Source organism: Camelus dromedarius, chromosome 17, assembly GCF_036321535.1.
Source record: "Camelus dromedarius isolate mCamDro1 chromosome 17, mCamDro1.pat, whole genome shotgun sequence".
NCBI classification, from domain to species: Eukaryota; Metazoa; Chordata; class Mammalia; order Artiodactyla; family Camelidae; genus Camelus; species Camelus dromedarius.
Window position 1 is genome coordinate 14,171,108 of NC_087452.1, and position 26,339 is coordinate 14,197,446.

At 37.1% G+C, this 26,339-nt stretch overlaps 1 protein-coding gene across 1 annotated transcript in view; it reads left to right on the forward strand.

Annotated features, from left to right (window-relative positions):
• Positions 1–26,339, forward strand: part of CNTN3 (contactin 3) — a 224,662-nt gene that overhangs the window by 116,402 nt on the left and 81,921 nt on the right. The window contains exons 5-10 of the mRNA XM_064496308.1: positions 16,294–16,497; positions 17,941–18,043; positions 18,575–18,759; positions 21,171–21,307; positions 22,461–22,590; positions 25,427–25,577. Coding sequence (XP_064352378.1) covers positions 16,294–16,497; positions 17,941–18,043; positions 18,575–18,759; positions 21,171–21,307; positions 22,461–22,590; positions 25,427–25,577 — 910 coding nt within the window. The remainder of the gene's footprint in view (positions 1–16,293; positions 16,498–17,940; positions 18,044–18,574; positions 18,760–21,170; positions 21,308–22,460; positions 22,591–25,426; positions 25,578–26,339) is intronic.

The window sequence follows — 26,339 nt, forward strand, 5'->3', positions numbered from 1 at the left end:
AGAGAAAATACTTTCAGAGCATACACAGTGCCTTTATAATTCTACCTTTTCGCCTAAATTAACCTTTGTATCATAACTCTGATTGCTTAGTGACGTTTACCCATTTGTCTGAATACCTAAATCTGACTTTTATTGTTATTCCATTACCACCTGTATAATGGTGTAATTTGTATTGGGAAAGCATCTGCCGGTGTTAAGTAGTACCTGAAGAATGTGTGAGTGTGTGGATGCTGTAGATGAGGAGGAGAGGCTTTGGGCTGGGCTTACCCGGCCTCCTGTCAGGCTTAGGCTGCTTGGATCATTGCAAGGATCCTGTGCAGTTCTCTGAGGAAGGACTCCTTTCCTTCTGTGACTTCTGCTTTGCTTCCCATGTGCCTAACTTTCAGACGGTGCTATGGGGCTCCTAGAATGGGCTGAGTCTATTTCCTGATTTTTATTTTTTTTCCCCAACGCAGCTCAAAGCTTTCTGGGGCCTCATGGAAGGAAGAACACTGACATAGAAAACTGTGGAATCAGAAACAATTATTCTGTCATGAAATAGCCTTTTCTTCAAAAAGAACAGACTCTCAGCAGAGAGATAAAGTATAAAACGGCACCTTTTTAGGGCTGTTTAACATTTTTCTATTTAGTCAAAGCCGTTAACAAAAGCGGGCATTCTGGGTCTCAGTCCCCCCAGGTCAAATACTGCAGGATTTGGGAATCCAGCTCTGTTAGAGCTCGAAGCCCACGGTCGGAGTAATGCCCCTTAATGAGATTGCTTGGCTAATAAATGACAGTTTTGTTCTCAGTACCTCACAGAGTACTTTTTGAAGATCATTGCATGTAATTCCCAGCACTGTTTGGCTACAGGGAGAAGTGGGGGAGACATGGGGCTGGGGAATCCATTTAAAAGAAGACATTGAAGAAAGGCAGGGGTGGGTGTGGACTCCTACGAGTTATTATCATGCTTATTCCCCAGATTCTTAATTATATCTGTCAGCAGCTCATTATTTATTTCAGAGAGAATAATAAGGCTTCCTTCCAAGTTGTTAGGCCTGGGATCTAAATTTTAAGCCTTCAGTTTCTCTCTTTTATCTCCAGCATATGGAACAGATCTTGTGTTAAAGAGTGGGGAGGCAGTAATAATGGCAAGTCTGAGTTGGTGGGGTCGAAACTGCTTAGTCAGAGCCAGGACTTAGGAACTAGGCTAGATTCAGCTTTGCTTCCTCTCTTCCTACATATGTGAGATCTCAGTTAACCTTAATGGGCCTCAATACTCCCATCAGTAAAATGGGACTGAAATTATTGTAAGATACTCTTCTCACAGATACCATACTTCTCAAAGTGAACATAAAGCACAGAAATAATGCCATGGTCCTTTTGTGAGTTATTTTTATCTATTAAAAAATTTATAACTGTGAGTTTGTAAAAAGTTTTTAAATAGACTTTGTAAGAGGCAGACATATGCTTCCCATGAGAAAGGGGTGATACCTATTTTCTCTCAGGGAGCTTGCAAATCCTTACTTTATTGAGCAGTGTGTGAATTTCCAAAATTAATCTAACCTGTTAATTCAGTGACAGCATCAGGGTGATTTGCTGTCGTTTAGTCTTTCTACAAATACAGAAAGCCAGTGTAACTGCGTAAGTTTGTCTGTAAATTATCTACTCTAACTTATAGGATTTGAGTGATAAGGGTCTTTAGTTTTAATAACTAAAATTATATTTTAAATGCCTTCATTTCTTCTGTCAGTAACTTGCGTACAAAGTTGGTTGAAGCTGCATGTTGACAGAGTGAATCCAAAGTAAAAAACTATTCGGTTGTTTGGGACAAATGTGGAGTACATATAGTGATCTCTAAAATGGAAAACAGTGGAAATTAGCTTTGGTAATTGAATTAAAACTTGGTAACCAACCTAAGAGATGAAAAAAAGAAGATGAATTGGACTTGCCATCCTTTTCTCTGAAGTAAGTCTAAGTAAAGGATAAATCCTTATAAACTCTGATTTCCCTGATTTTATCCAGGACTTTATACCATGTGGCCTACAAGAGTGCTTTCTTTGTTTAGTTGGAAAGGACACTCTTCTCTTGCCTGTGGGCCTGTGGGCAATTTTGTGAGATGTTCTGTGAGGAAAAATGGGTAGACGTCTTTGTGTATCCAAAGACGATTTTAGCTGCCCCTTAGAATGTAACTTATCAAGAAATACTTGTCAAAATGAGTGTGATGATTAAAATTTATTTTATAGCTTTTTGGGGAGTAGGAAAGTTTTTAATAAACTTTTTATTAACTGTAAAAACTATTTTCTGGGTACCTTTGCTTCTTTTTTTAACAATTACAAAACATCTCTGAGTATTCATATGTTATAATTTTTCTGGCACTGATTGTTTGAGTCATATTTAAAATACTTGAAATTCTAAAATCAATGATTTGACAGCTGCTGAATATGAGTGTATCTGATCATAAAAATTATGGAATTATACTTCCAAGGTGCTTTATATACTTAATAAACTTCTAACATGTGAAGTTTTCATAAATATTTGCAGCATCGACTTTTATTTAGATTCATATTCCTTTTTAAATTTGTCAGTATTATTTGTTTTTACAGTCTGTTAGGTGCCCACCTTTTGAGAAACACTATGATAATTTTAATTCACTGAATTGGTTTTTATCACAAACTCCTGGCCCTGGGATGAACTATTTTCTGGCTGTTCAGGGAGCCTGGAATAAACCTTTCTGACTCAGCCATCAGCCAGGACAGCTACTTTGGGCTGATCATCTGCGTTTAAACATTCTCCTTTTAACCCTAGGATGACAACTTATCAACTAAAGAAAAATAGAGAACATTCTTAATTACCAGGTTCCATTTTATGTGTATGATATTAGAATGTTGAATATAAATTAAGTTTCTTTTCCTACCTCTGTCATTATGTCATCGTTAAGGTTCAGAAGTTAAGTGGGATGGGAATCTGTTCTTCTTTTCGTTTAATATCTGTATACCTCCCAAAACAATGGCACAGAGGTGAGCATTTAATTAACAGCCCTTCTGATTTTAAAGGCAATGCCTTCTCTCAATATCCTCATAGAGATATGGGAGATATTTCTGTGCCTTAAGATCACAGATAGTCAAATGACATTTAGAAATGATTATTCCAATTTGGAAACATTTCCAAGAGCAAGTTAGAAATAGAACTCCAAATCATTGCTAGCTTTCAGCTCTGTGTGGAGCCTCATACCCAACTCCCCAGCATGCTTGGCACCACGTGTACTGTGAACCCCTGCTTTTGTGCAAACTTCAGCTCATCTGATTAATTTAGCCAGAAGGATGCTGCGTTTTGTCATGCCCGCATTTTGAATATTTCTCAGAGTCATTGTTCGGTCCTATTAGCTTTCTGTTCAAGTGAGACCAGATGATTTGTTTCAGAACACTTTTCTTGACTTACATTTTCTCATAAGAATAGAATTTTAATCCTAGTTGTGCTATATAATGATTTTGTTCTGCCCTGTTCAGTTCTCTCAGTTGTTTTTGTTTAAGGAAAACATACTCTTGCCAAGTTTCCCTTCTGTTTTGTATATATAATAGTCATTATATATCCAGAAGTATATATCTCAGTATCTCCTGATAGTACACCAAAACCCTGTCAAAAAGCATCGCCCACTACTCAGCTGAGCTGGTTTTAGGAGTCAAATGTCTTCATGCACATCATTCCTTCTCACAGTCAACAAAGCATGGAAACCTGTTCGACGCCTGTTTGCCATGCCCTCCACTACCAGCATCTTAAGCTCCTCCAGTTGGTTTGGTCTTCTCCGCAGATCAGCCAGTGAAAAGTGTATCTTTACTACTTGAATCAAGGTGGGCTGGTTCACTGCAGTGTCTGTATCATGCAGCCCTGCTTCTGCTTCCTCCACAAAATCTGCATTTCACATATTTAACGTCTTTGTAGCACAGAGGACAGAGGACAATCAAACAAGAGCAAAACAACAGAAACCATGACCAGACCACAAATATTTACTGAACACTCACTAATTGTCATGCATGCCTGTAAATACTTTGCATGTATGTATTATGTAATCCACACACCAAACCTAAGGGGAAGGTACTATTAATATCTTTATTTTACAAATGAGGAAACTGAGGCATGAAAACAACCTTGCCCGAGGTTACATAACTGTAGGTACCAGGACCAGGGATGGATCCTAGTCAAGGCTGATTGTTGATGTTTATTTCCTTTTTACCAGTCATTTTTGTTTTTAACCACTACCCGAGGCTGTCTTTTGTTAAGAAGTGAAACTTGTAAAAGAGAGTCAGTATTTTTAGGGATAAAAGAATCTGACCCACCAGTATTCTTCAACGCTTTTGAATTTGTGGATTCATCTTAACTGTCGAAATTTTACTATCGCTCACGTAATTGAGAAGCTACACAGAGAAGGCAGCCCTGTGTCATGGGTTAGGCTCTGTTCCACATTGCCTGCATTCCAATCCTTTGCACACTCTTTGTTACTTCGGACTTCCTTAATTGTCTTTGTTGTCTTGTCTGTGTAAAAGGTATGAAAATAGCACCTGCCTCATAGACTTTTGTGAGGATTAAATCAGGTAATACGTTTAAGTTTCTGAGATCAGTGTCTGGCTCACAGTACGAACTCAGTCGTTTTGATTGCTTTTTGTATTTTTGAGAGAGAAAATACATGATGTCCAAGAGTCACGGTGAATTCAGTAACACTTTTGAATTGAATATATAGTTTTGTTCATCACAGTGTAGCTCACATTTTAAATAGTAGGACCTGTGTATACATTTTGTAACATAAATTATACAGTCTCTCCATCAAGTAGAGCCTGCAGATGGATTCTAATCTTAACGGCGATCTCACAATCCCAGAGAATGTACATCCTATAGATTAGCAACCAGGGCAATCTCATACAGCCCACAGGTCAGCAACTAGGGCCATCTTATGCAATTCTCTTATTTTTCAGGTAAGAGAAGCTGTGACCAGAGATTTTAAGTGAATTTACCCAAAACACATACCTAGAATGAGACAGAGTCAACTTTAAATCTCAAAACCCATGAGTCCAGTGCAGAAATCCTTCTTCTTTCCAAAGATGCCCCCAAAAGCTTATTCCAGGTTGTTTTTACAGTCAGAGCTTGGTCCAACACTGTTCTATCCTTAAACAGTACTTCAAGCCCTCCTAGTTTCTGTTATCCACATTATCTTTGCTGTTTCTCCCTGTTAAGTGGTAGAGAAGCTTCTCTTTGTATCTTCATATATCAGAGGCTGAAAGGAAATTTGGAGAAAGGATGCAACAGGTTCCATGTTCTGTCTGACCGCCACTGTGAGAAGTCATCTGGCACCGAGGGGTCAATGACCAAATCTTTAATGCTAAGACTGATCTCACTGCCTTTTTGCATTCCCTTTGGTGAACAAGTAGCGCAAAAACAGCTTCTCTAACTGGAATTCGAACATCTTTCTCTAAAGAGAAGTGATAAAATGTATTAATTCTGCCAGAGCCCAAATATAGTGTCTATGAGTGACAGAAATAAAATATAGCTGTGAGGTTGCTCCATCTGAAACATGGCACGCTAAACACTCTTTGATTTAACACATTCAAATGGGAAGCTAGAAAATCCCTTCCTTGCATGCCTGCTGAAGGTCAGCTAATTGAATTAATAAAATAAAGGGATGAAAAAAGTAAACATGCTTGTAAATTTCCCAGATGTGTTGTTGGAATAAAATGTGGCATAAAACAAATCTGAGCAGTTTCAGTAATTCCCAGAGCCTTATACAACATATGGCCTCAAAAAAGACAGAAAAACTGTGTAGAAACGGAGGACTAGAGTCCCACAGGGTAGCTAAAATAGATGCATTACTTTTGCTTATAACAGAATATTAACTGCTGAAATGTATTTGACAGACGAGATCTTTCTATCACCCCAGGTAATGTGAAGGGAACAGAATCAAAATAAGCAGGGTAAATCAGCAGGACAACTTGTTTAATATGAATCTATTCTGAAAATAAAAGTGCAATAGTGTTACTGAGAATAAATAGAAGATGTAATATTGAATTAGAAGTTGAAGGAACGAAGTTCAGTATCCCTCCTGTTGAAAGAGGATCAATGAGCATTTATATCAGACAGATTAAAATTTCTACATAAGTTTATTCTTGATTTTGATCAGGGCCCGATCTGGTGCTTTCATGCTGCAGATCTACATATTAGCTTCTTGGGAAGAAAAGCTTTTCATCATGTTGACTGAAGAATACTCATGTGATTGCTGTTACTTTTCAAAAGGAAACCCATCTCCTTTATTATAGAGCTTTATAGAGAAATGGTTGAAAGAGTGAGCAGGTGGTGGCTTTGTTTTGCATTTCTTTGTATTATTTCGGGGATAAATACATTTGGAGCCAAAAAACAAGAGCCCGTGCTCTTAAAGTTTACATTATAACTGTTTATTGTTTGAAAAAATGCAAAAGGAAAGAAAGAAATTAAAGGAGTAAACATAAAATTTACTAAATTTTAGGGACAACTGTCAGTCAGTAGATTGTCATAGAGGCAGACCTCAGAGATATTGTGGGTTTGGTCCAAACCACCACAGTAAAGCAGCTATTGTAATAAAGCAAATCACACCATTTTTTTTGGTTTCCCAGTGCATATAAAAGTTATGTTTACACTAGACTGTCATTTATTAAGTGTGCAATAGCATTATTTCTTTAAAAAAAGTTTAACCTTAATTTTAAAATATTTTACTGCTGAAAAAATACTAACCATCAACATCACCTTCAGCAAGCTGCAGTCTTTTTGCTGGTGGGGTGCCTTGCCTTGATATTTATGGCTACTGATTGATCACAGTGGTGGTTGCTAAGGGTTGGGGTGGCTGTGGCAATTTCTTTAAATAAGGCAACAATGACTTTTGCCCCATCGATTGGCTTTTCCTTTCAAAGATGATTTCTCTGTAGCATGCAATGCTGTTTGATAGCATTTTTACCCACAGTAGAACTTCTTTCGAAATTAGAGTCAATCTTCTCAAAGATTATTTTATCAACTAAGTTTATATAATATTCTAAATCTTTTGCTGTTGTTTCAACAATTTCACAGTATCTTCACCAGGAGTAGATTTCATCTCAAGAAACCACTTTCTTTGCTCATCCCTAAGATAAAGTTTCCCGTCTGTTAAAGCTTTATCATGAGATCACAGCAGTTCAGCTCCACTTCTAATTCTAGTTCTCTTGCTGTTTGCACCACATCTGCTTACTTCCTTCACTGAAGTCTTGAATCCCTCCAAGTCATCCATGAGGTTGGGATCCCCGTCTTCCCAACTTTTGTTTATGTTGATGTTTTGACCTCTTCACATGAATCATGAGTGTTCTTAATGACATCTAGAATGGTGAATTCTTTACAGAAAGTTTTCAGTGGACTTTGTCCAGATCCATCAGAGACATCTCTATTATGGAAACTGTAGCATTACAGAATATATTTCTGAAATAATAAAACTTGAAAGTTGAAATTACTCCTTGATCCATGGGCTGCAGAATGAACATTGTGTTATTAGGCATGAAAACAACCTGAATCTCGTTGTCCATCTCTATCAGATCTCCTGAATGTATTGTCGATGAGTGGTACTATTTTGAAAGGAATCTTTGTTTCTGAGCAGTAGGTCTCAACCATGGGCTTGAAATATTCAGTCAACCATGTTGTAAACAGATGTGCTGTCATCCAGGCTTTGTTGTTCCATTTATAAAGCATAAGCAGAGTAGACTGAGTATAATTATTAAGGGCCGTAGGATTTCAAAATGGTAAATGAGCCCTGCCTTCAACCTAATGTCACCAGATGCATTAGCCCCTCACAAGAGGGTCAGCTTGTCCTATGAAAATTTGAAGCCAGGCGTTGACTTCTCCTCTCTAACTGTGAAAGTCCTAGATGGCATGTTCTTCTAATATAAGGCTGTTTCATCTACACTGAAAATCTGTTCTTTGGTGGAGCCACCTTCATTCATTACCTTGGCGAGATCTTCTGGAGAACTTGCTGCAACTTTTACATCAGCACTTGCTGCTTCACTTTGCACTTTTGTGCTATGGAGACACCTTCTTTTATTAAACTTCCTGGAACAACCTGTGCTACCTTCAGACTTCTTCTGCAGCCTCCTCACCTAAATGGGACCTAAGAAGTGGCCAAAGTGGGCAGCTTTCATACTTTTTAGAAAAAGAAACCATACGTTTGTGAGGAATTGACAGGACAAAGAAACTTTGGCTTGGATGGTTAATTAATGAAGGATCTAAACAAAGTTTGGGCTTGGGGTAGTAAAATAAAGAAGTCGCACGGTTTCTGTATGTAGGCTTCTTGGCCTGACTTCCCTCTCTCCAGCGATAGGGTGTACTTCTACCTCCAGATGCAGGGGGTGTATCTTTCACATGAGAAATTGATTTCTTGCTTTCAGGAGAAAGAAAGGAGGGCCAGAGTACACCTCTTGCCTTGGCCATTTAGGTAACTTTAACTGGAAATAATCAATATGCTATTGAGGTGTATTTTGGGATGACCTGCCCTGGGCCCCAGCAGTTTGTCATCTTATATATGTGCCCCAAAACAATGATAGTAATGACACCAATGATCACAGATCATGATAGTAAATATAATAGTAATAAAAAGTTTGAAATGTTGTAAGAATTACTGAAATGTGACACAGAGACATGAAGTGAAGAGATGCTACTAGAAAAATGGCACCAGTAGACTCAAGGTAGGGTTGCCACAGACTTTCAATTTGGAAAAAATGGAATATCTGTGAAACAAAATAAAGAGAAACTAAATAAAATGATGTATGCCTTTATATATGTGTTATTAGCATAGCAAGCAGGGCAATGTGAGTTAGTCTAAAAGCTATTTTTCTGACTCTATGATCTATCACTTTTCAAAAAGCCTGCAAACTACTCTCTATACTTGACTTGAACCTGAGGCTGCCATGAAATCTCCAGAGCATATCGTTCAGCACCTAAAGAAATCGGCACGTGTAGAGCCCTTCAGATTTGAAGGAAGGGAATTACTTTTGATGATTAGTTTCTTTGGGCATTGTTTTTTGTTATCATGTTTATTTCAGATATTCAGGCATAACTGCACATCCTGCCATAACCAAATATTTATTTGATTTGGATTCATTTGATTTTGGTTTGATTTATTTGATTTGTTTTTTCAGTCAGGTGAGTTAGGCTATTTTAATAGTATAATTTATAACAAAATCATCCCTTTTTAAAATCTGTTGTTCAGAAAAGCTAAATCAGAAAGGGTAAAGATTTGTTTTAAAAGAAGTTTTTAAATGATGTTTAACTCTATTTTGATGAACAGTTACATTTGTTACTAATGGTAAGTAATAGTACTGTGTGTGTGTGTGTGTGTGTGTGTGTATGTGATTAAGTGTGAGTTTGAGTGTGTATTTGAGAGACAGAGAGAGAGAAACATTAATTTCTCCAGCTTCCTGAGAATTCATTTATTGTCCCCAGTAAGAATACCCTTGTGATTTGATAGGATGACTTCATCTTCTGCTAATAACCTCGTTTCTATTTACCAGTGAAAATGAACATTTATTCTGCTTTAGAAAATCACCCACGTGGCAAGAAGAGAAATATCAAGTCCCCAGTGACTTTCCTTAAGGAAATAATTTTAATTTTCAAAAAAGCAAATGAGACCTAATGAGGAATGGACACTTATTGTGATGCCGCTCCTTTATTCACTAGCCCTTAATTATTTCATGTATTTTATTGCACGTTTTCCCCATCCATAGTCTTCTTTTGTATCATTTGCAACTCAGTGAAGTCCCTCTCTGGAATTAGCTTCTGAGAGTTGATGTGGGAAGTATAACCCAAAAGCACCACCTTTAGATTCATTAAAGGGTGGGCCTCCTGTAGTTAGCTCATACTGAAGAAAATTTCCATTTTGCAAGGGCAGTGTAAATTTTGCGTATCATTTTAATAAGCAAGGCAGGTCAATCAAATTATAATTGGCTCCAATTAGCACTCCCATGAGCTATAGGATTCTCTATCTTCTCCTGACTGCACTTGAAAAGAAAATGTTATTTACTGTCACTGAAGTCATAAAAAAGGTCCATTATTCTGTGTAAGTGATGAAGGAAGTACAAATCTGGCCAGAGGGATTTGGCATATATTTAAGATCTGTGCACCAAAATGTACATTGTATCAAGCATAGCATTGTGCAAAATGTGCTTGTTACAAAGCACTTTCTTCTAGATGCAGGTCTTGGCATTGAAGCTTCTAGTGTTGGCTGCATTGGAGTTTTGAGCTAATCTGAAAGTTCCTTTCTAACATTTTCAGGGTCTCTGAACTCCTTTGAAAAAGTACATCTTTATAATAAAAACAAGGAAGCCTAGGAGAAATGTGTTGTATTTCCAAAGTCTCTTCTGTCTTAAGTTCTGACTCTGCCATTTTGGGGCCCTCTTCCTGAGCCTCATCACTACACCAGCAGGTCCATATACAATACTGGGGGATGAGTAACTGCCATTTGGGTCTGTGGCATGAAGTTCTTGTCATGTCTTCATAAAACATCACAGTAACTCCATTCTGTCCTCATTAGAGCTCATCTTTTCTAGTGAAATTCGGAACCACTTTCTGTGGCAATGTTCTGCTCTGTACCCCCCTTGCAAAGGAAGTATGGCGATAAATGCCTTGCCAGTGTTTTTGCTAGTCTGCCTCCTGCATTACCCCAAATCATTGCAGGGCATCGGGTATTGAGTGTCATTGAAATCAGCGCCCATCTGTATTTCCTCATCCTGAGATTTCCTTGCAGCAAGGAGACAATCCCACTAAAATAACTCAAACTAAGATTGGGAGAGGGGAGGTTCATTGGAAAAATAAATAAAAGTTCTTCTTGAGAAAAAGGAAGAATGCATATATACTAGTGAAAATACAACATAACCTCTAGAGGGTGCTCTGCATTTCTGTATCAACAAATACGGAAGAAAGAACTTCACTTTGGCCCCATGTCAGTTTTAGCAGCCAAGGTACCAGGAAAGAGGTGAAGGCACTTGTGAGGAGAGGGGCTGCCCTGGCAGAAGCACTAAAAATGAAGACAAGGATGGCAGTGCCTAGTCAATTCCGAATGTGATGGAAGATGCAGGTGCCCACTAAAGATAGTCCAGTTTCTGAAAGAAAATAGTAGAACCAAAAGGGGTGGTCACAGAGCTGCATTATTTCTTGGACACTTCTATTAGGCAATGGGAGTGGCTCACATGTGCTCCCTAATGGTAGTGAATAAAGGGAGAGAAACAAAGAAATGCGGAGTATGGAAGGCTAACGGGCTCGTGTAAGCTTTATGAAATATTTTTTCACAAAGGCAGGACAGCATGACAGCCCTATAAACAAGAGTCTAAATAAGTAAGATGGCTAAGGGATCACCAAACTTGTAATTCGGTCTAGAGATAATACTAACCTAGACCAGGAGTCAACAAACTTTTTCTTGAAAAGGTCAGATAAACATTTCAGGTTTCTGGAGCCCTGTAGTCTTTGTTGCAGCTGCTCAGTCTGCTCTTACAGCGTGAAAATGGCCGAAGACAAGAGCAGTTGAGTGGGCGTGAGTCTGTTCCAAAAGATGTAGTTTGCAAAGCAGGCAGCAGTCTGGGCTTGACCCCTTAACCATTCCTTGCTGATCCCTGGCCCTTCAAGTCTAAAAGGAGGAAATAAATGTCCTCTTTAGTGTTTTCCCTCCCTGATCACTGGTCTCTTAATCTTAGGACCTTCACAAGCCAGGCATGTTAGGATTCTACATCAGGAGAGATTAGGCAGACACGTATGGGCTAAACGAGGAAACTTACATAAGTAATGTTGTCACCAAAGCAACAACTTACAAAATAGCTTTTGAAAGACAAGACGGTGAAATGTTGGAGGTGGTGATAGATGCCTTCTGCTCTGAGGTACAGACTTTTCAATCTTAACCATTGATCTGTTATTCTTTGAAAACTTAAATTGTCTTCAGTTTTCTACATTACTTTAGGTTTTTGAATATGTACTGTGTCCCAGACCCTCCATCAACGTGGTGTCATGTGTAAACTCCATAGCAAAACTTCCTTCCCAACTGTATGAATCAGTGATAAAAATCTTGAGTGACATCAGGCAAGCTCTCACACCCTTTTAAATATGTTTCATTTTAAAGTAGATCAAACTTTCCACTTGGCACCACAGAAAGTCACCAAAGTTACTTGCACAAATTTGCCCAACTGCTATTTTCTTTGACAGAATTTCTTCTAGAAAAAGCCTATACAAAGGATTAAATCTCCCTCATAATAGAATTTTATACTGGAACTAGAAATAAACCCTTAAATGTCAGTAGTATGTGTATTAATGTATCTCCAGGTAAACACTAAAGTGACATATTTCATATTAAATTGACTGGCCTTGCACTGAAGTGACCCAGGAAAGGGATGTGGCTGGAGGAGTGATGTCATTTATCAAACATTATTTTTTAGAAAGCAAAGTTTCAGGACTCCATCTTGTTAATTTATAGCTTTGATTGGCAAAACCTCTTTGTTCTTTAATAAAAAATATTTCACATTCTTAATGTTCACATAGCATTGTTAATAGAAAGCCCAACAGCGAAGAAATTTTGGCATAATATGCTTGTGATTTATACAAGAGGCTGTGAAAGGTTTTGTAAAGCCTAGCTCGTTTGAGTATATAAAATTATCATTTTATTATAGCTTTGTATTTATCATCATGCATAAAATGATGTTGAATAATCTCCAAAGAATGCTGATTTGATATATATTTTACTTGGCAGTATGCAATTAACATTTATTGCAAATGCAGATTTTTATGGTGAAGAAACTCTGATAGTATTACAGCAGGTATTTTTTACTTTATTCAGAATGTGATAAATCACATAATTCTCTAATGTTTTCAATCAGAGTGATGCTGTATATATTTTAACATAGACATGCAGGCAATAAATGAAATAATGCAAATCTTTTCTCTCCTCTCCCTAAGACGTAAAAGTTATATTTTGTTCCATCTCAACGAGAAAGTCTGTAAAGAAAGTTAGATCAGTACTACAAAATTCTGTGTACCCCTCATGACAGCATATACCATAGTAAATACAGTTTGATTTCTTTCCTGGAGTCTTTTGTACAAAACAATCAAACGCTGATTCATTTGCTTTGGGGTTTTGGTTGTTGTTTGACATCTCTTTTGGAATTACCCCTCCCTGAAACTGTATTGATCTTATAAACAGATTATATAAAATCTGATTCTTCCTTAGGCATTCTAAGTGCAGGCTTTCTCCACTTCTGTCTCTGGATGTTTGTTTTTCTTTGAAAATTGTGTCTACAGTACTTAGTACTGTTACCGAACTCAGGTTTGCCTACTCACCACTCAAAAGCCAATACCCCAGAGGCTGCTGTTGGTTGGAAAGAAAAGGTTGCTTTATTCAGGAGGCCAGCAACCTGGGGAGAAAGCCAACTCATGTCCAAAAACCAACTCCAATGATTCTGCTCACTGGCGAAAGTTTTTAAAGGGAGAATCATTTGGGGAAAGTCAGGGTCTTCCTTATCTTCCACTGTGTGCAGACTTTCTTCTGATTGGCTGGTGGTGAGGTAACAGGGTGGTGCTACAGGAATCTTGTGCTCAGCCTGAAGTTGCCATCCTCCACCTGCATGGGAGGCCTTAGTTCCTGCAGAAGAACTCAAAAGTATTGTCATGTATGTTCCTTGAGGTGGAACCAGGACCCTGTCCCATTGCTGCACTATTGTTTTGTGACTGCTCCTCCTTTGTTTATGCATTTCCTCCCTTCCCTGATTACCCACTGTTTGAATCTGCTCTTTGGAACTCAGGGAAGGTCAAAGAGACTGAATGAAGCCAATTTCCTACAAACAAGAAATGGGGAGTGTGGGAAGGATTTATACTCACTTGGGCGGGGGGAGGCACAGTGTCCTGCTAGATTGCAGTTTTGTACCTGACATATAGTGAACCCTTCACTGTTAGCTGTCATCATCATTTGTATTAGTTTCCTGTTGCCACTGTGACAAATCACCTCAAATTTAGTGCCTCAAAACAACACAAAAATATTGTCTTCCAGTTTTCAGGTCAGAAGTCTATGGAGGAGGAAAAATAATGTTCCCTCTACCCTTCCAGGCTCTTGGCTGAGACCTCTCCTGTAATAAAAGACAGATTAACAGGAGAAAAACAAACAGAATTTGAATAACATTTATATCTCATATATACATAGCAGATACCCAGGAAAACAGCTTAACTCCCTGAAATGTCCCAAGGCACCACCTTAAATAACATCTCCAGCTAAAGACAAGAAAATGTTGGGTTTGAGGGAGGGGGCCCATGTGCGAGGGCTGTTGTGGGAGCTGATCAGGAAAAGTACAGTAAACCAGGGTAAGGTGATTGTGGAGATTTAAGACCTTGTCTTCCTCACTGATAAGAGTTTGTAGAGTTTTAGTCATCCTTAGCCTGAAGGACTATTGTTTCAATAGCTGTCAGTTTTAACAACTGCAGAACAAAGTAACCTTTCCATATCAGCATTCTTTAACTGTGTGCTTTATTTAATACTAGTGCTGTTGCACCATCAGGGTAGGCATGAGGCCACATGTGGAGTGGATGTTTGAGATACATATTTTTCATAGCATCCAACAAGCAACTTTATAGACTTCACGACCTATCAAATGACTGACTGGAATGTCATGAAATGCTCTACCTTTATAAGCATGACAAACATCAGTTTGACATTACAAATCAATGTTTTTGAACGTCTGCACAATATGCCGTGGACTTGCTAACCTTGGAATCATCAGACATTCGCATTTGCTTTGAAGGTGAAAGGAAGAGTCACGTTTCATTTCTACCAGGTGCTTAGCATGCTCTTCACTCCACCTGGAGTACTCATCCCTGTGTGTCAGAATGACCTCCTGTCCCTTAAGGCTTGTTCTTCAGTCATGAGAATATCCCCTCTCCTTCTTCTGAAACCTGTAGTCACTCTCACCCAGTCCTGACACATTGTCCATTGTTATTTGGAGACTGACTTACTGTCCCCCTCTACTGAATGGAGAGACCCTTCACTATTGGAATTGTGCCTTAAGTATAATATTGAACTTGTTATTCATTAAATTGATCTTTATTACCTATGTTTTCTAAAAATTCTTTTGGAGAAGCATTATGAGATGAATCAGTGCAATAAGATTATTGAAAATGTAAAAAAAAAAATAAGAAAGCAACAGAAAGAGGAAATCAAATACACCACAGTAACTATATGTAAATAACAAGTTGCTTCTGAAAAATACATGCATCTAGAACAAAGCAGCATAATCGTACTTAGCCATCATTATCACAGAGGAGAACAACAACAATTCCTTTGGGGAAAGTTGATTTCCTTGGATCCTTGGATCCTAAAGTTCAAGAAAACACTAATATTAGAATTTACATAGAAGATAGCATAATTTTATCTTAATTAACTCAATAAATATTTATCTAGGGCTATTAAATGTTCTTGGATGTTTCAGTTTACTAATTTAGGGAGGGGCAGACAGGCAGGATAAAAAAAATGACATCACTTGTTTACCAAGTGGTGGGAGGACAGGTAAGTAAATGGATCATTACATAAAAAGTGCTAAGTATGTTAAGTAATGTAAGTGTAGACTTGCTTATATAGAAGCTCTTACTCAGTAGACAGGGTTAAGAAAGACTTCTCTGAGGAGGTAATTCCTGGTTTTCAAACCAAGCTTTGAGAAACATTTGGAAGTTATTATGACAGAATGGGGTTTGATGTTGAAAGGGGAAGAACCAATGAGTGGACAGAGTAAAATGGACATTGCAAGCTCTAAAAGCAGCATATGGTAAGTCCCAGATGCAAAAGAGAGGATTGGGCTTCTCAGATGCTAAAACTCTTTTAAACTGGGGTTTAACCACGCAAGGTTTCATTTTCAAGTTAGTCAGTTTTGCATCATTCCAGAGGCTACAGAGAATTGCTGGAAGTGTTATGTCGGGAGTTGACATGATGAGATTGGTAATTTTGAAAGATCGTAGACCATGTAGTATGGAGATACAAATTAAAAGGGAGCAAGACTGAAACCAGAGAGACTTATTAGGAGGTATCTGGAGTAGTGATAATGATGACAGTAATAATATTACTCCCACAAGAGGGCTAATCAGCAGTGTCCTCCATAATAATGCAGAATGAACACAGAGTCATTTCACACAGCCATTTCTCTTCATGACCTGCAATAAAAACACCCAGCATTGCTTTGCACTGAAGGTGATTTTGTATATTTTAATATACTGTGGAAAACTTTCCTTCATGATGGAATTTCTTTTCTCTAAAAATTTTATTAGAACTATCATATGCTTGGATCTTCAATGAGTATCCATCCTTTGTGGAAGAAGATAGTCGGAGATTTGTCTCTCAAGAGACCGGCCACCTCTACATAGCGAAGGTGGAGCCATCTGATGTGGGAAATTACACTTGTGTGGTGACAAGTACGGTGACAAACGCCAGAGTACTGGGCTCCCCAACTCCTTTGGTGCTACGTTCTGATGGTAGGAAATGTTTCAAGGGGCAATTCTAAGTGGACATGGTGTTGTGAATACAAGAAGAAAGAAATAGGGGGAAGTGAAAAGTATATCCTGAAGAATTATCATTTTTTTTCAGAACAAAAAATATTTATAAGTATGGTAACTAAAATGATTCCATCAACTATAGGTCCATGTACATAATTCTTACTCAAGACCGGCTTCATAATTTGTAGGAACCAGTGCAAAATGAAAATGAGGAGCCACTTGTTCAAAAAGTATGTAGAATTTCAAGATGGTGGCCATAGGCCATTAAAGCAAGCGTGAAGCCCTCTGACCCTGGGGTTCTCGTTGCCTTCCCATGAAGTCACCTGTCCTGACTTTTGCCAGCTTGAGGTTATTAAAGTTCTGGATATTTTGTTATAGGCTATAAAGCATTTCTAAATAAAATATTCATCTTATAATTGAAAGCTTGTGTAATTTGACCAACATTCTCCCCTTTTCCCCTACCCCCACCAGCATGGTAATTATAGTAACACTATGTTGTATACTTGAAACCTTGCTTAGAGAATAAATTTTAAGTGTCCACGCTACAAAACAAACTTAATTTAAAAATTAAAAATGGTAACAATATTAGATATCAGATATGTTAACTTGACTAATGTAATCATTTCACAATGTGTGTGCGTGTTTAATCATCACACTGTTCACCCTAAAAAAGTCACATTGTACAACCTAAATATATGCAATTTTTATTTATCACTCATATCTCAATAAAGCTGGAAGGGGAAAAAAAGGGAAAATACCTGTTTCTTCAGCCCCTTGATGGCTGTTTCAAGGGAGCCCATGAACTGCAGAGGAAGCATATTTGTCAGCCAGGGTAACTGTCCCACTTACACAAAACCATGTCTGATACAACACAATGCCATGAATGCACAGTATCTAAGCACTGCTTTCCAGTCAGTTGTAATTGAATTTGTCCTCTCCCATTTATTAAGTTAGCATTTCTTGTCTCCAGGGAGCCATTTAATAAGTTTGAGATTGGTGTCTGTGCTACCAGGATACCATTAAGTAAATTTCCTCCCATAATTTTTGCTCTTTAGGATATTTTAAGAAATCATAATACATTGTATATTTCAATATGACTAGAAATGTCCAAATTGAATACAGAATAAAAAAGGCTCCCATTTTATATAATGTAAAAGGCCTAGTGGTTTTCTCAGAACTGCTCTGTAAGCGGTAAGTTATGAATCCCGGAATCCAAATTTCTTGAATGTTTATTAATGTTGCATGTTTGGCCCAAGGTAGCACTACTCCTAAAAGTACCTACCAAATGGCTAGTTAGTAATTTAAATCATTAGGACGAGCTAGTTCAAAATGGAACAAAGGAAAAAAAAGTTTTATTTAAAAAAAATGGAGCAATTCCAAAGGAAACGTTGAAATTATTAATTTTGTATTGTGGATTTACAGGTGTGATGGGTGAATACGAACCGAAAATAGAAGTTCAGTTTCCAGAAACTCTTCCAGCAGCTAAAGGTTCAACTGTGAAATTGGAATGTTTTGCCCTTGGAAAGTACGTTTCATAACGTTTACTCCAATGTGCTGAAATATTAGGTTGCCGTAAGAGATCAAGATAGCTTTTGACAGACTCTTCTTTTCCTTATTTTCTAAAATTTTCTTTCAGTTAGAAGCAAAAGAAAAGTAAAATACAGGGGAAATGCACATATATAATTTAGTTTGAAACTTTAAAGGCAATTTGCAGAAAATGACTGTGCCTGCCTAATTTCATAAACTAAATTGGTGCTATTCTTTTGTTTGTTCGTTTGTTGTGCTATAATATGGTGGGTATGATTCAGAGTTCTTTCTCTAAATCATGAATTAACTCGAGAAAATGCATAGTTTATTTTATTAAAATACCAACTTCAAGAGATGAATCTTTGCATCAGGTTTATGTAATAAACAGACAAGTAGAGGTATTGTTCTGCATGTGAAAACTTGTGCCCTTTTTGCTCCATCCTAACAAAAGTTTCATTTTTTTTTCAAGCCTAAAAGGCTTCCAGACATCTGTTTACATGAGCAAATAACTTGGCAGTTTTCTTCTTAGTCCTGTACCTCAGATTAATTGGAGAAGAAGTGATGGACTGCCTTTCTCCAGTAAAATTAAATTGAGGAAGTTCAGTGGTGTGCTTGAAATCCCCACCTTCCAACAGGAAGATGCCGGTTCCTATGAATGCATCGCTGAGAATTCACGAGGAAGAAATGTCGCCAGGGGGCGTCTTACCTACTATGGTGAGCCTTCACTTTGGGTATATTGGATTTTTTACTTACTTTTTTTACAAAGTAAAAAATAAATTATTGTTACAATAAATTATTGTTACGCTCTCTATAAATTATTGTTACTGGGGTTGGGGAAGTGGTTAGAAGATTTTTAGCAGAATTCCAATGTCTGACTTGTTCTGTTCTACATTTTGTTAAATGAAGATAAATAATTATCATAAAAGGAATAAAAAAATACAATTTTACAATGAAGTTGGAGGCATAATCTATTCTTCCTGCATTTTAAGCTGATTCATATGATAATGAAATATTTCACTTTTTTCCCCTCTAAGAATGCACTTACCCACTTAATCATATCAAGGAGAGATCTCCTTTCTGTCTGCCCACACCTCTAGAAAATGGGATTTTGTATCTTTCTTTATGATCTTTATTAAGCAGAAGGAAACTTGTCTACTGGGAAAATTTGCAATTACTTCATTAGACAAACCACATAAACTCAGGCTCAGTTGACTTCTTCAGTGTTATTCTTCCTTTCCAATAATGTAAGTGTACTGTGTCTGCTGTCTCTAATTTGTAATCATATTTATTTGATGGATGCTCAATTCGGATAAGGAGAGATTAATAACTTTACCTTTGTTTACAGTCTATTTGTAGGAAATTTAGGTTATCTCTTCTTTCAAAATTTGTTTTCAGATCCCTTTTATTTAAAAAATTAGGTTTTTAAAGCATGATTTAGAAAGTATAAATAAATGGTTTTACAAAATGTACTATAAAGTATGTCAAGATGTAAGCCCAGTAAATATATATTTGCAGTTTCATCATGAGAAACATTGTAAGATAAGTGGGAATTGGCCACTTGTGAAAGGCAAATTGCAACATATTCTATTTATTTTAGAAACTGGAAATGGAAGTAGTTGGCAATGCAAACTTGAAGAGCATACATTAATGTTGCAGGGAGGAAAACGTTTGCAAAGACAAATATTAAAATTATAAAGCTTATTATGATCCCCCTCAAAAAAAGGTGAAGTTTACGAATGCGTTGCCTTTGATTAAATTAACACTTACTTTGTTGGAAGGTTATAAGATCTGTTAGGAACAAAGTGGAGGCCTGGCTTAATAGCATGAGTCATTCTGTGTTGTAACTCTCCCCATCTGGTTACATTATTAGGTTAGAATACGTAACACCAAGTTGAAGTTTCCCGGCCAGTGGACATTTTTTGCTAGAAACTTGAGTCTCAGTCAAGGGATCATGTGTGAGACTGTTTGCCGTCTCATTGCACCTAGGCTGATAATTACTGAAAGAAGAAAAAAATCTGTTTTGATAGAGAGAGAAGTGATTTTGGACTGAACTACACTTCAGACTGGGCAGGTTGCTGATGTTTTTTAAAAAAACGAAATAAGGTAAAACTTAGTTGGGTGTATTTTCTCTAAAAGCTAAATAGCTATATTTTCATTTCAATTTCATTTATTTAAAAAAAGCAATTTTGTGAAATAGAAAGGGAAAGACAAATCTTCCCATGGCTGAAATTAAATAGAAATAGATCAACTGTTTCTCCATATGGAGGATGCAAATGTGAGCCCCGCGGTACACATCACATGCATAATGCAATGTGAAGCTAGGAAGACATCTCACCTCTTAGTCTCAGATCTAAAACACAAGCTGAGACTCGGCCAAATACACTGCGAGCTTTGAGTGTCTTTCGTTGTAAGTGGTACGTTGCTTTCATCTGTAAAAGAACTTTCCAAGTATCTTCTAAAATGTAAGTGAAAATGGTAAGTCTACTTGATGCAACTGATTTGCATGCATAATTTAAGGTTGCCTGAGTTACTTCTTTTTCATAAAAAATCATATGATTCAAATTGAACCAATTTATCCATCTTTTGCTGCTTTCATTTTAATTCGCACAGAGGTTTATAAGATGCTCACTGGTTTGTATTTAATTAAGAGTTATTTCTAACTTGAAGGAAATATTTTTTTCCTCTGCTATAGAAGTTTCTCTTCTATGGATGGTAAGTTTTAGTGCATAATTAAGACTAGTATTTGCTGTCATTCACTTATTAGGTTATCATCAATTGTGATCTTATAATTCAAAAATGCACTTGGACAAGAAAACCTATTTTGTGTACCTGCATTCCTCTCTACTAATAGACATCTGAAGAATGAAATACAGTGCCCAGAAATTTGAAAACAGAGAAAACGTAATGAGTTTGGCTTAGGAAAGGGCAGATTGCAACATCCATCCTCAAATCTAGAAATGTTTCATATATCCACTTAGTAAATGTTTAGGGAATTAAATACAATTTTAGCCACTATGCTTATATTAATCTATTGCTCATAGTCATATCCATTTATATTTATGTGGATAAAGTATTTGTTTTTTACTTGTGGAGTGGTTTGATTTTTTTTTTTTTTTTTATTGTAGCAAAGCCTCATTGGGTTCAACTCATAAAAGATGTGGAAATAGCAGTGGAGGACAATCTTTATTGGGAATGCCGGGCCAGCGGTAAGCCCAAACCCTCCTACCGATGGTTGAAAAACGGAGAAGCCCTTGTGCTGGAGGTGAGATAGTGTGCCTGATTTATTTAGCCTCCCTCTCCCCACTTTGTGGTAAATAAATGCCTTCCGTAGTACCTAGAGCCAAAGTAAACTGTTGCATTTGCACACAGTCATCTGAACAGTTCATACCACATTCATCTAAGAAGTGGTAAGGAAGAAAAAGGCATAAGTTTGCCAAGGAGGAAGTATTTTCATCATTGAATTTCATTGGGAAAAGGTGATTTTATGAATTTAGTCCACAAAATTATATACAATTAACCCTTGAACAATGCAGGAGTTAATTGTCATATAATTTACAGTCAGTCCTCTGTGTCCTGGGTTCTTCTGCATCCTTGGATGCTGCCAATCAGGGACTGTGTAGTACTTTAGTATTTGCTATTGAAAAACTATCTGCAAATAAGTGTACCCCAGCAGCAGTCTGAACCTGTATTGTGTAAGGGTCATCTGAACTTTTTTTTTTTTTTTTTTTTCGAAATTAGAGAAGGCCTTACTTTAATTTAAATTTTAAAAGATAATTTCCTTTTTCCTGTTCGATAGCTTGGATGGCCTCTGGAGGATACATGTATTGATTACCTGTTTACCTTGTTATTTGAGTACTTATTTTCTCAATCACTTCTCTTCTTCAGCCATGTGATTTTGGCTCTTTTTAAAAATTGTGTACTGAGTCAATTATGTTCCTTCAAATTTCTACACATAACCTTTCGTACTATCTACAAACCCTTAATAAATGTGTGTTTCCCAGAACCCTTTTTAATACACAGAATTTATAATGTCTTTAATTTACATGATTTTTAGAAATGGTGAAAACCCCTTTCTAGTTCATGGTGGGGAAAGCATAGTACATCTTTTTTTAAGTCTACAAATTTATCTACAGCAAAAAATGCAATGGTTGCAGAAAGTACATCTTGCTTTGTTATTTATTTTACAGATATACTTTTTGACTGAAGGGTGTTTATTAGCATTTCCAATGTCTTTTATGTAGAGTCAGTCTCATAGTTGCAAATAAGGGAAAAGTTTAAATTTTAAGTTAGATTGCCTAATATGTAGAGGGAAACTAAGAAGGTTTGTGTATGTTTGAAATAACATTCAGTGGTTATCACTTGTCTTCTGAAATGGTATGTATGTTTATATGCAAGACGTTTTTGTTATCATCTAGGAGAGAATACAGATAGAAAATGGAGCCCTTACAATATCAAACCTAAATGTGACTGATTCTGGCATGTTCCAGTGCATAGCAGAAAACAAACATGGTCTTGTCTATTCCAGTGCTGAGCTCAAGGTTGTGGGTAAGACTCACTTTCTCCTTTTAATTTTTTATTTTCTTAAATCCCCCACTTTTTCCAGAAGCTGAAATATTTACTTTTTATATTAGATTCCTACATCTAATAACATCTACAGTATTACAGCAGAATCATGCAAGGTTTCTAATCAAGGCATACATATGAATGATTTCTAAGGAAAGGCAGGAATTATGGCCAGAATTCAGCCCCAGAGTTTGAAGTAGAGAAATCATAGGGAGAAAGTGTTGACCTAAGACATCCTCATCCAACTCCAATAGTACAAACCAAGCAATACCATTTAAGAGAATAAGTGACTCTGCTGTTCTCTTTTGCTGGTCTATGAAAGTGAATATCAGAATTCAAATCAATAGTTTATTGATCCAAAAGGAGTTGTCTTTGTCTTAAATAACCCTGCAAGCACCCAGCACTGGACACACTGAAGCTCTAATTAACCAAGGCTCAACTCCTTGAAATTATTAATTATCTTCTTCTTCTTGTACTTTAGGTATAGGAGAAGAAAGAAAATGTTATATCATGTTCAGGGCAATTGTCCAGAAAAACACTTTAAGGAGCAAGTGACTGAAAGTCCAACCAAAATTGTCAGAGTATAACATAATATATAGAAAGAAAGAGAGGGAGGGAGGGAGGGAGGAAGGAAGGAAGGAAGAAAGAAAGAAAGAGGAAGGATGGAAGGAAGGAAGAAAGGAAGGAAGGAGGAAGGGAAGGATGTAAGAAGAGAGGGAAAGAAGAGAGAAGGGGAGGAAATTTATTGCTCAATGTAATTAAAATGGAAAATTTGGATTTCAGTCTGACCTGACCCAGGGTTCAAACATCATCACCACCATGAGGCGTGATATGATGGTCCCAGCACATTCAGTTTTGATGACCACTGTCAACATAGTGCAGGAAGGATGGCTTTCTTATTTGCTCAAATAGATGTCACAGTCCTACATGTCATTGGTCCCATGTAGCCTGATTTGGGTCACATACCCATGGCTCATCCAACCCAAATGGCCAGAAGGATGAAAGGCCGTGATTGTTCTAACTCAGTGTTCCTCAACTGAGGACAATTTTGCCCCCAGGAAATAGTGGGAAATGTCTGGAAACATTTTTGGCTGTCATAGTCTAAGGAGAGGAAGGGGAAGGAGTAAGCCAGCATGTGCTCCTGGCATCTTGTGGGCAGATACCAGGGAGCTGCTAAATTTCCTGCAGTGCAAAAGAGAGCCTGTCAGGACAAATGACCATCTAGCTCAAAATGTCAAGTGTTCTAATCAGAAAACACTGATGTAAGAAAAACAGGTCTCTCTTGGTGCATGGAAGTTAGAGACACATCATCTGCACTAGGAAGACTGAACCTTTGGGAGGGTAGATCATTGGCTGAAAATCTGATTAGTATTTTCCAAGACAGAGTAGTAGGGTGTTTTGACCGAGAGGAGTGGAATTTGCATATATATTAAGTTAAAGCACTGCTGTACTTGTATTAAATTACCCTTACGAGCCATTATTAATTTTTAGAATGGATGGATCGCTACCCCATGTTTCATGGGGTGTTTGTATGGAAGAAAATTTGACTTACATTTAAAAAAATTTTTGTTCAAATATAAACCTATTTTGGGGATTAACAGATACACCTTACTATATAGACAACAGATAAACATCAAGGACCTACTGTATAGCACAGGGAACTATATTCAATTTCTTGTAATAACATAATGGAAAATAATCTGAAATGTATATTTATATATATATATATATATATATATATACATACACACACACATATATACATATATACATATATATATCAATCACATTGCTGTACACCTGAAACTAACATTGTAAATTAACTACATTTCAATTAAAAAATTTAAAAAATTAAAATATACATATATATGAACTTTTTTTATATTTCTTTTAGTAAGAATTATTCTCTTAGGATCTTAATTCTTCAGACCAGCAACCTCTGGACACCATGTCTTCTTTATCTTCAATTATATATGTAGTCTAACTCATTGTACGACCTCCACTGATAAAAAAAAATTATATTCACTGGGATATGCCAAAAGACAGAGGATTAGATATTTGGGGAAATGCACTCAATTCTTACCTTTTTTCCACATTTGTAGTGAAAAGAAGGATAATTTTCAGATTAATATATAGTTTCATTCAAAGCATACATTATTACGTATCTTGAATATCAACTACTGTTTCAAGATCAGCGTTCCATGCATTATTAGCAAACATAGTGTTTTCTACATATTATATTTTATGTAATATTGTAACAGTGTAATAATGCATGTTATAATATATTTGGCCAACTTGGAAGTTAAACCTAACCACATGAAAATTTTATAATAGATCTTGATCACTTTTATACAAGCAAATAAGAATTCAATACTCAGCCTTTATTCTAAAAACGTCACTGAGCACGTACTGAGTGCCAGGCACGTGCCAGCTGCAGTGTCCTAGAAGTCACAAGAGAGACTGGCTCTACTATTCCTTCATGGAACTAACTTTCAAGAACATTCTATGATAAATATTTTTAGTTTTAATAATCTCATGATTGAGCTATTTTAAAACTTCATAGTAAACTTTTTAAATCCCTGTATAAATTGTCTCGAGAATTAGAACTTGGCAGAAAACACAGTAAGTAGGGATTACTTTTTGGGCATTGAAGTCGTCCTGTATGTGGTGCCCAGTCAATGGAATAAATCAAATACTGATACCTTATGTGTCAAGAAACTTAAAAAAAAATCATTATAAAGTCAACCTTTGAAATTTATGGGAATTTAAAGAAAATGAAATGTCTATTTCTCATTCTTTATCCTTTCTTTCCTTTCAGCTTCTCCTCCGGATTTTTCAAAGACTCCAATGAAAAGGTTGATTCAGGTGCAGGTGGGCAGCAACGTCAGCTTGGATTGTAAACCCAGAGCCTCCCCCAGGGCGCTCTCTTCCTGGAAGAAAGGAGATGTGCTCGTTCAGGAGAATGAAAGGTACTGTGTTGTCCAAAAAGGTGGTGATTTATTTGCTCTTGCTTTCTATAGTGATGCCGAAGTAGGTTTTCGGTATGAAATGAAAATGCAGTTGCATTTCAATAAAATGCAAGGTGTTCAAAGACCACAATAGCAGTGTTTTTGTTCTGTAATACTCTCAAAATGATATTAAAAATAGGGATATGTTTCGCCTCTTCCAACATAGAATACTTTATTTGAGGAAAGATTTTCCTCCCCACTTGCCTGGTAAGCCTCCCACTGGAATGATAAAGGAAAGTCAGCCCTGGACTTCGTCAGCGCCTGGTGGCCCAGCATCTCAGTGCAGAGAGAAGATGTGATGACAGCATTTGCCAGATGAATACCAACACTGCTGTCGCCCTCTATTGAAATAATTTAGCATTACTGGTATTAGCTTAAGCAAAAGCTTTCTTGATTTCCTGGCTGTTATAATAACATTTAAAATGAAGCAGCAGAATGGGGCCTAGCAGCAGATTCTGGAGCCAGGCTGCCTAGGTTCAAATCTTTATTCTTCTACAGCTCAATGAAGTGACTTACTCTTTGTGTGTTTCCTGTCCTCATTTGTTAATGAGGATGATGGTACTAGCACACGCTTCATGTGATGAAGGTTGGTATGTGGATAAAACATAGAACTGCTTCTACAGCAGTAGGTCAGTACCTGGCAGAGAGTAAACATAAGTATTGGCTGTTCTTGTTATTTATTGAGTACTTACCACGTGCTGGGACACTGTGCTGAGAGCTCGT